The 11,937-nt window shown below is 25.0% G+C and overlaps 1 protein-coding gene across 8 annotated transcripts in view; it reads left to right on the top strand.

The window, feature by feature from the left end:
* Window positions 1-11,937, top strand: part of LOC122852911 (lachesin-like) — a 129,669-nt gene that overhangs the window by 96,454 nt on the left and 21,278 nt on the right. For all 8 annotated transcript variants that reach the window (XM_044153029.1, XM_044153035.1, XM_044153034.1 and 5 more), the window contains 3 exons: window positions 2,259-2,365; window positions 6,634-6,841; window positions 6,923-7,084. In XM_044153029.1, the coding sequence (XP_044008964.1) occupies window positions 2,259-2,365; window positions 6,634-6,841; window positions 6,923-7,084 (477 nt within the window). The remainder of the gene's footprint in view (window positions 1-2,258; window positions 2,366-6,633; window positions 6,842-6,922; window positions 7,085-11,937) is intronic.

Below are 11,937 nucleotides of genomic sequence, written 5' to 3'. Positions count from 1 at the left end.
GTCAAGTAATAGAAAAATTTTTCATCAATTTGCCATGATAAATATACATTTTCTGATAGTGCAATGTGCAATGATAACGTATTGTTATACAATATGAATAACCACTGTGTGGTCTGTGTGTTTGCTTGCGATAAATTTTCAATAATAATAAAGCTGAATAAAAAAAAAAAAAACTAAAATATGTTGTGGTCAGAAATAATTATATATGCACAAGAAAGTCAGGATGTTGCATTGATTGCATTGTATGATGAAGATAACTCAACCGTTGAAAAAAAAAACAACATAGTTTACAGCAGCAGGAAATTATGAAAATGATATAATTCTCAAGTACAAATATATTTATTTATTTAATGATATTTTTATGTTTAATGACAAAGGCGTAGTTGGTAGGAGTGGTGGTCAATTTTGACCTTGTTGTCAAGTAGATTCACGAAAAGATCTCATTAGTATGTAACTCTTAAGACGTACGATATTATTCAATTAACTTTACTGATTATATTGAAAATCTTGTTTTATATTCTTTGACGATTTTTAAATTAATCATTAATAATTTTTTTTTTTTGTTAATATAGTCATAATTTGACCTGCACGCAGCCTAGATTAAATCATTAACAAAAAAATTTTTAAAAATAGAAAGTTTATGACAGTCACGCGTAGAAATGTTTATAAATTTGTTTTTTAATTTAAAAAAAAAATATTTTAATTGATTATTATTTTTTTTTAAGATAATACACGATATTTTCTGAATAAATAATTTTTTTTTTTTTTCATTATAATGATCTATAGATCCAACAAATTTTGGTGCTAATGTGATATTATAATTTCAATTAATTTTTAAGATTCAAATTATTCTCGAGTACTGATAACACAATTCGACATGTAATTAAAATTTTATAAAAATAATAAATCATATTTATAGCAATAATAAATTGATTGTACTGTTAGAGTTTATTTATTATTAAAAACAGTATATACTGTGTCTCAGCATTGTCTTTCTAGAAATTTCATTACTAAAATAATAAAATGGTTTTCATAATATTTAGCTATACACTTTATATATTATAATCACACAAAATGCTATACAAAATGTATTTCATTTGCTAATGGTTCGAAATTAAATGAAAAAAATTTTTATTTCTTTTAAAAGCCTAGTTGCTTGTAGTCATTTCTACGACATGCTAACAATCTATTTTTGCAAAGTGAATTCCTCTTTGAGAAATACCATAATATCTATATACATACACATTCAATTAAATGAGTCAATTTAAAGTTCAAATGGAATTATCATACAGAATGAATAATTACCTTGTTATCATACTGCATTTTAATTAATTAATAAATTTTTTAAATTAATATTATTATAACTTTGAATAACCTGTTTTAAAAAAAGCTGAAAAAAAGTAAATAAATAATTGGTTTAAAATATTATTATCACATAATAACAAGCATCATAAAAAATTGTTAGTTAAATTTCAATGACAGTTTATAAACAAAATATAAAAAAAAACATGATGATTGTATTTGATTGGCTGAAGATATTTCATTGACTCAACTACCATTTGATAATTAAAATTTATAACTGCACTTGATGCATATTAATAAGCCTTTTCAATCAATTTATATATAAAATATGAAATTTCAATTGGTAGTTTGGTACGTTTCACATTTAAAGGAGATAAACACAATTTTATTATGAGATTTCAATTGGGTATTTAATCAAAGATTGTGAAGAGACCATGTCCTTAAAAATATAGTGTCGTTATAACTTTATAAGGGTATATATATATATATTAATATAATATAATGTAGAAAGAGAGAGAAGGAGAGAGAGGGAGAGACTGGTGAGGTAAAAGGAAATTTACCTTTATGTACATCTAGCTACTCGTATATGCTTGTGACCTATAAATGTATAGGTAGCCAATTTCGGTTTGCGGCTTCTATATATTTATACAAGAGTAGAATGATTAACTCAGAAAAGCCTAGCAACCCCTCTCTCTCTCTCTCTCTCTCTCTCTTTCTATATATCTATACATGAAAACATCAACATGTATATACTCGAGATTGCTTGTTTCTTTATTCCCTCGTAAAATTGACTGAGGGTAATAGATGAACTTTATATATCACAACACATTTTATATTGACATTATATAAACCTCAAAAACTAATATTAAAATATATATATAATAAATAAAAAAAATATATAGTTGATTTTTAAAATTTTATATATATTTATAATATAAATTTTTTTTATTTTTCAGCATTATCAGAAGGACCATTGTTTGCTGAGCCAATACCAAATGTAACAGTTGCTGTTGGTAGAGATGCAAGTTTACCATGTGTCATCAACAATCTTGGAACTTACAAGGTACATAAATTTTATTTAAATTTTTTTACATGAATAAAGTATTATTTAATATAAAATTGATTACATTTTATATATGTATATGATAATATAATAATTTATCAATGAAAGAATGGATAAATTAAAGAGAAAAAAAAAAAAAAAAATTTTTAATTAAATTTGAAAAATTGATTCATAAATATACAAAAGGGTTTAATGTAATATGAATCTTTAGCACCAGTAAATTCTTAAATGGAATGGGGCTATTCAATTGTTAAGGTGAGGCGTTCACTTGGAAATAATCGATTGTAACGGGAGAATAAGCCATCAGGCAATTTTCAAGTAGATCCGATAAAATTAAAAGAAAAAAAAACTTTTACTTTTTTATGAAGAATAATTGAGTTCATTGGAATGTAATTATTGATGTTATCCAACAAAATTATTGTCAATAATTTCATAATATGATATAATATATCATTGATCTAAAATTCAATTACTTTTTGACTTTTGTTTATTTATTTATTTTTTTTCTTCTTTTCTATCTAACAATTTTTCGTATAGTATTATTAATTAAATGATTATCTTGAGATTATCAAAGTGTTGTATTTTATGTTGTTGTAAAACATGGACAATATGATAAATACATTATCACTTGGTGATCTTGTTTGGTGACATGTCTATGTGAATATCAATATTACCAGGATGATGAAAATTACACAAAGCTAGTTGTATATCATTGTCAACACAACAAAAGGATATCAGAGTTCAGAATACTAAAACTTTATTAATACAACTACATCATCGTCAACTTGTTTAAATAGTTATTACATGATTTACTTGTATGTTTGTGTTTATTCAAAAATTAATATTATTATTAACAATATGCTTTCTGTGTATTTAAACACCAAAAAAAAAAATACAAGAACAAAAACAAAAACAAAATTAAGTTATCAATTGTACGAGAGGATACATTTGTTTACTTTTAAAAGCTGGGATAAAGAAAATACAAGTTGTGGCCTAGATGAAATTTCTAGAGTACAATGAAGATTGGAATCCGGTGACAGAAGTGCATTATTTTTGAGCTTTTGTATCCATGAACCACCTGTTCTAAAACACGAATGGAATATTAATGAAAGTGTTTTATTACACGAATAACCAATAGACATATACATACACAAAATAAACCAAGTTGTTTGTAATGTAGCTATATATTTAGAGGCTTAGAAATTATACCTTTCAACATAATTTCTGATCTTTAAAATGATTATTTATGGCGTTATTGGGTCTAGGCAACTAATGTGTTTGAAACTTTTTATTTTTATAAATACTTTTGATGTGTATTTATTATTGTTTTTTGTATTTTTATTATACTTTTTTTTCATTTGAGCTTTTTGTTAGATCCACTCAGTCGAGAGTGAGAGAGATGTTGTCGTAAAAAGTGTCATAAGTTTTGCCATCATGATATAGTCCAGAAGGGCTCACTTATATATCCATTATTCATGGAAAAGTTTACTCAATGTTGATACATCGATCGATTGTGTCATCCAAAAGTTTATTGACTATATTGTAATTTCACTTTTTTATTTATTACATTGACTTTTTAAAGATTAATTTATTATCATAGAAAAAAAGAGGAAAAAAAATTAAAACAATGAATGAGAACAAAAAAAAATTATACAATGGATTTTTGTTAAAAAAAGTTTCAATTATATATACGAAAAAAATTAACTCGTTTCAATCATCAAAGAACCTTGCAATCGCTTGAAACCTTACAAGTATTTAACCAATTTTACTGTATATAAAATTAAATTAGATAACAAAGTATATCGTGCGTTTAAAGGTCGCGAAGTAAATTTCAAAGCTTTATGGATCTTACTTTTATGCCTCTGATAAAAAAGTATATAAAAAAAAAAAAATTTACAATAAAACATGCACTGCTTCACAAGCAGTATTATGACCAAGTATTATTTTATCTTTTGTTAAATTGTCCAGAATAATAAAATGATAATGATGATGTTATAAAAATACATAAAATTTTTAATATTAATGTCATTTAATTTTGAATTTTAAAATGACAATATGCGTGTATGTGGTGATTTTTAATGTGAAAATGAATCATTAACCACTGATTTGCAAACAAATGACATGTCATGAAGCATTTTCACATGATGGTATGGAAAACAACACGATATGTGTCATCTATTTCGGTTTTCACATGCCACAATGAATCCCGTGGCTCGTTCGGCGCTGTGGTAATTACTTAATTAACAAATGAAACTGATTAATTGATCTAACCGCCTGATAAACCATATATACAAGTGAACAAAGTGGATTAATTTGAGCGTCGCATTGCGTGACATAACATTATTTTTCGCATCAAAATATCAACCTATATTCAATATACAAATTATATATAATTGCTTCATGTTTTTTTTTTTTTTTTTTTTTTCAGCCATTTAATCACTGTCAATATTTTATAATCAATTAAAATTATTATATTAAAAAAATTAAATAAACAATATAGAAAAATCAATAGTTCATAATGCATTTATAAAATTCACGAGTAAAGTCTTTCATTTAGTTTTTATATAATATATTCACTGAACGCATAGTTCCCTTGATGGTTTATTTTTTTTATTTTTCGTTCATGTTCAAGGCACGAAAATGCAATAACTTGATATAATCTTCTGGGAAATCAAGACAAGTTCATGTAATATCGACTGTGTACTTTACGACCCACACTACTCAATTTATATATGTATTTTGACTATCTCTTTTATTTTCATATTTTTCAAAATATTACAAGCAATGCTCATTATTTTTTTTGATTATCAAAACAATAAAGGTAAATTTATTGGCTCAATAGAAATTAATCAATTTATTATGTAGTATTATATTATATTTTTTATATTAAAATAATTAAATAATTTGCACTGTTTTAAGCAGGAGAAATAAATTCATCTCATTCATTTTGAAATTACTCTCCAGCAATTTGACAACGAATTTTTTTATTTTTTTTACATTGATTATATTTTCTCACGCAAAGTAATTTTTATTTTTTTTATCTCGATGAATCAACACGTGTGCTTATTGAGATCACAGTTTAATAGACATAATGTGTGATATTTTTTCCATAAGTTCAAATTACAAGAGAATGAGAAAATTAAAATTTTCCAACTCTTGAGATATTGCCAAGTATTTTAATTGAACGGAAATAAATGTCGTATTATAATTGAACTTTTACAATATTTAATTATAAATTTTAATTACTCAATTATATTTTATTTTATAAAAAAAACTTGATAATGATTTATACGATAAATTATTTAAAAAATAATTAATCTATAATAGAATTTTATATTGTATACGAGACAATGACGAGAAAAAAAATGGAAAATTATTCAAGTTGAACAAAATTCATGTGTATATGCGTGTGTATGTTACCGCAAATATATAACGAGACAACTTTAACGAACCCTGAAGCCATAAATCCCCAATTCCGTCACACTAGTGCCAATCAAAACTCGGAAAACTCTATTTCTCCTCGACGATTATGTATACCATCTATACAGCACTCAATTAAATCACGATTCAATGCATATTGAACCTCTTTTATTGAGTAAAACAAGTAACAAAACACAATATTAAAACAAATCAACTAATAATTTAATAAATTTAAATTAAAAACGAAAAAAAAAATATTTTGGCAGTTTTTTTTTTAATTAAAAATTTGATATTTATATTTTTCTAATTTATCAATATTAATTGTTCACTTATAGAATGATTGTTTCAATATACAATATATATTTGTTTTCAAAATTAAAAAAAAAAACATGAAAAATGAATTTTTCAAAGAAATGAAAACAATATTTTTGAAACATTAAAATTTATATATATCTGAGATACATCTGAGATTGGAAAACTTCAAGTCAGCTGTTTAAATTTAAATTGTATAAGCTTTGTAGTACCAGGAGAATGAGATTATAGTCATGCCAAAGTTAACCTGACGGAGCGTGAAATACGTGGCGTAATAACATTTGTCTGTGGGCGTACTGTCATATAGTTTCAAGATCGAGCCCAACGGCTAAAATATATATACTTACAACGACAAACTAAAATTTTATAATGAAAATTATTACAAATTATTATAAATTAATAATAAAAAATTTATTCAATATCCAAAGCATGATAAATAAAATTATATATACTTACCAGCATATAATATAAATTTATTTGATTAATATTAAATTTGAAAATAAAATAATTGAAAATGAATGAATAATTTTTTACAGGTGGCATGGTTGCATGTTGGTCGTCAAATGCTTTTAACAATTCACACCCATGTTGTTGTTAAAATGCCAAGATTTTCAATATCACATGATAAACAAAAAACATGGTTACTTCGTATTCAAAATGTTCAACAACAAGACAGAGGATATTACATGTGTCAAGTTAATACAGTACCAATGATAAGCCAAGTTGGATATCTTCAAGTTGTTGGTAATTTAAAAATATATAAATTAAATACTTTATTAATCATGTAACTTGTCGTGTTAAATTTTTATCCTTGTGTTTTTTTAGTACCACCAAATATTTTAGACACACTGTCAACAGAAAGTACAGTAGCTGTGAAAGAACATCAAAATATAACACTGACATGCAAAGCAGAGGGTTATCCAACACCTACTCTCATGTGGAGACGTGAAGATGGTCATTCAATTCCAATTGATCGACGATCAAAGGGTGAGTTAAAAAAATAATCATACTTATTGGTGTGGATAAACAAGTTTAGTTTGATACTGTACTAAAAAAAAAATATAATATGTACCTATTACAAACACAAGTGGTAGTTTATATAGGGAAGAGATTAAAGCGGATTTGTGCTGCTATCATGTCCATTAAGTAAAGAAAGGGTTACACTGTGCACGTGTTTACCCGACACTTGATGTGTCTTTAACTCATTTATACATATAAGCAACTGTGTTTATACTCATCTTGCAATAGTTTCTCATGGTTTTTTTTTTTTTTTGTATCTGTAAATATCGCAGTGATTAATCAACTCACAAGTGAGTTGAGCTTTTTCTTTTTTATCTTGTTGCACTATGGTCATACTTGGATCACGTCAGCCAAGAAAAGAAAAACATTTGTTTTTTTTTTTCTTTTCTTTTAAAGAATGAAGAGGCTTAAAATTATGCACGTACACGTTGAGTTTTTGTTCGTGAAATATGCAAGAGACGTTGCGCATACTGGATTACAAATTTTTTTATTTTATGTTTTTTCTTTTTCATATTTTCAGTAATCCTCAAGTAGTATTTTTTTTTTACTTTTATATCAGAATCATAAAAACAGTTTGATTGATAAATAAAAAAGCACGTATTTGAAAAATCAATTGAAAAAAATTATAATAACGTATTTTATTTTTATATAGAATAGATATATATTTTTTTAAGCTCTTTTATTTCATTATTTTTATCTTTATTTTCATAAAAATAATACCTGAGAGGCTAAAATAAAGAGCGTTCTCGATCGTGTAATTTAAAAAGATGAAGAATATTTTATAAAAAATAGAGTAAAAAATTCATCAACAGATTAAGACACATGCAAGTTGAAATTTAATTTTAGATAAAATAATATACAAAATGATGAACATGTATGTGTTCTGAAACATTTACAAATGAGTATATATTTGATGTAGGTTAAACAGGCGAATTTCAGACTTTAAGTTATATATACACACATAGTGTATGAGAATGAATTGGAAAGTGTGAAACATTTATAAATTTTAGCACGTAGTCAGAGGTACAACTTGGTGTCGTTGGAAACGATGGATTAAAACTTAACCGGTCTTGTATAAAAGCATGGGTGTCATGAATTATACCAGGACGGTCGCACGTGCAACCAGAAGTGAGCTACCAAGTCTTGAATGTTATGCTATATACATAATTTGTATTATATAATGTATATATAACTATTATAATTTATAGTCTACATATGCAATGTATTAACTATATTTATTTCCTTCACTTGTTGTCTCTGTTTAAACAATCTATTTATCTTGCTGTCTCTTGTGGATGATACAATGTTATATTCTACTTGTAACATGTCATTTATCCAATATCCAGATGTATTTGACATGTAAAAGGTGTTGACCACTAAACACACTGTCTGCGAATCAACTAATGTTCATTTCATTCAAATATTTAACATAAATTTTCAAATACATCATCAACTTGTCCTTTACTTTTTTATATTGTTTCAATTTTAAATTTTAATTATTTATTTTTTTATATATTTTAATTTGTTTTTCGTGTTTTTTGAACTCGCTGGAGGTGAACACTTGCGTGGTTTATTTCTATATTTTAATTTTTATCTCTGGATGTCTAAGTACTCGAAAAATAAGCTTAATTCATTCACCAAGTATTTACTTTTTATTTTTTTTCATGCATGATACCTTGAAAAACTTGAAATTTTCATAACTTTATCATATGCCCAGAACACTCTTGCAACATTTTTTATTTTTTTTTTGCATTGCTGAAAATTCACTTCTACCCTTCATCATACATTTTATGATCTCAATTTTTTAGCTCTTTTCATTAATTTATTTTTTTTTTTTCATTTTTCTATTTATTTTATATCTTTTTATGTTTTATATTTACTCGTTTGAAAAAGTGAAAATATTTTTTTTTCGTTATTTAAATTAAATAAATAAAAAAAAATTAAAAGTTAAATTATAATACAGCAATTTATTTGTGTGTGTGTGTGTATGCAAGTAATATTTAAAAATAAAATTAAAAAAAATATCTTACAACTTAGTGAATCGTAAAATTGTTAAAGTATTTTTTTTTTTTTTTTAAGTAAATACAACAAATTACTCAGTATCTCATTTGGAATAATTTTTTTATATTATTAATACATGCTGAAATGGAATATTAAAATTGTTTGTATATAAAACTCAAATGAAAATGAAAGAAATTATTGAAATTAAAAATATAAACTTTGATGTTAAAAATATTTAACAGTTATTTAAAAAAAAAAAACAAAATACATAAAGATGAAGGTAAAATATAAAATTCAAAGTCAAGTATTTTCACCTTGTTGAATCATCCAGCTATATATAGTTAAACTTTAAAGCTTTATCTTGAAATATAAAGTCAAGAATCATAAAATGCCTTTTATCATAAAAATTAGTTACTTCCAATTAGATTTCAGTCTTTGAATATCCAAGTCTTGATGTCTCTATAGTCGTTTGTTATGTTCATCTTCATTAACCTTCTTTTACACATTTACCTTGTCTATTTTCATGAATATTTTCAAATTACACGATTTTTTTTTCCACGATAGTAACGAATATACAACGAGTATAATATCATTTCATAAATATTCAAATGAAAAAGAAAATTTATCATTAAAATTTAATTTTCAAACAAATTTTTGAATAAAATATTTCATGTATTAATATTTTTCATAGTATTATTAAATATTTTCATAATTAAATTGTCAATTAATAAATAGCAAAATATTCTATAAAAAATAACTTTAATGAAAGTTGTAAAGTTTTGAATTTTGGTAGTTGTGTTTCGATCACTATAATTGATATCAATATACGATACACGATGTCTAATTATAATTATATATAATGAATATAATATGTTCGTGTAATATGTATACGCATGTATACATATACTTGAACAAGTTTGCTATTTTCATTATTGGAATATAGTTTGTATGAAGTTTCCATGAGAATCATGGCTTGATACCATACTCATGTTGTCCTAACAAGCTTGGTAACTCGTTCGACTATGCTTCAGCTAAGACTCAATGGTTCATCGAATAAGAAAAAGAAAGACAAGATGACGACAATGACGACGAAAATGATGATCATGATCATGATGATGATGATAGTAGTGATGGTTACACGATGACGTAGTCAAGACAACTTTTCAACGATGTGCAATGCATCCATATAACCTTTGAGTTTCTAGTCCCTCGTTAAAAGTTAACCGTACCAATAACCCTAGATAGCTACATGTACTGTATATATAATTATTGCTATCATAAATACCAATACTAATAACTATCGAGCAAATTTAGTCGGGGAGTTTTACATTGAACTGTTGCTAACGTTGTGACATACACACCAAAAGGCAAACTTTGCCATGTAGCTTTTCATTGAAACTAACAGTTATACCTTTCACTAATTGGCAAGCTCAATATTAATAATAATAATAAATAAATAATAATGTCAGCATGAAAAAAACAAAGTTTTTTTTTTAAACTAAAATTAGCAAAAAGAAAATTTTATAAATAACGATAAAAACGTAACAACTTGTTGTATGCTTTAATGAAGTACATGAGTAGAAAAAAAAGCTTTTCAATTTATTATAGGTATGTATATGAATTTTTTTTTTTTTTACAAACATGCAAAAATATTTGGTCTCTTTCATGTTTATAATTATGGCATGTGTATTTTGTTGTTATTTTTTATTTTTAATTTCAAATAAAACAAAATTTTATATTTGACGAAATTTTTTTTTAATTGGTTACGAGTGTAATTCCAAGAGCTTCTGTTTGTATTTCCGATTTTTTATTTTGAGGAATTGTTTTTTTTTTAGGGAATTTTAATTTCCTATTGTTTTCGCTTTTCTTCTGGACCCCCCCCAACCATGGTAGACACCCCCCCTAAAAAATTTTCTAAGTCCTTTAATCTCAACCATGGTAGACACCCCCCCAAAAAATTTTCTAAGTCCCTTAATCTTAACCAATACGATATATGTGGAAAATATAAAGATAAAAGATAAAATATAGAAAAGTCACTGAATATAAAGAAAAAAATGATAAATATGGGAAAATATTAGTAAATATGTAGAAAAATATAGGAAAGTGACTGAATATAAAGAAAAAAACGATAAATAAGGGAACGTATCAATTATCCCCCCCCCCCCCCGAAAATTTTCTAAGTCCCTTAATCATTCTGAACACGATGAATATGGAAAATGAAGAAAAATATAGGAAAATAGAGAATATATAAACGAATAAACAAAAATATAGAAAAATCACTGAATATGAAGAAAAATACAATAATTATAGGAAAATATTAGGAAAATATCAGTAAACAAAAAAGAAATGTATAGCAAAATATCATGGAAAAATCATATTTTTCAACAAGATTTTTCAACAAAATGATTTAAAAAAAAATTATTAACATGATAAATTATTAAATATTCAATTCAAATAAAATATATACGATCACTGGAGGATTAGTGAGAAAAATTAATGAACAATACCCATCAATAAATAATAAAGAAATAATGATACCAGTAGAAGCTAATATAAAATTCGATGACGATGAGAAAAATGAAAATATACCAAACATTAATTTCGAGTTCATAAAATCACAAGAAATTGTACATCTACCAATTAATTCATTTGCAGGCAAAATAATTTTAGCGAAAAAAAAAAAAAAAAAAAAGAAAACAATTCAATAGTAATAATGACATTATTTAGATATCATCGCAATCATAATAGCAATAAATAAAGTGGAATTTATATATGCAATGTCAGGACGGTTATTAAAATAAAGAACAATAACATTAGCA

This window comes from Aphidius gifuensis, linkage group LG3 (assembly GCF_014905175.1).
Source record: "Aphidius gifuensis isolate YNYX2018 linkage group LG3, ASM1490517v1, whole genome shotgun sequence".
Taxonomy (NCBI): Eukaryota; Metazoa; Arthropoda; class Insecta; order Hymenoptera; family Braconidae; genus Aphidius; species Aphidius gifuensis.
This window is presented reverse-complemented; position numbering and strand designations above follow the sequence as displayed.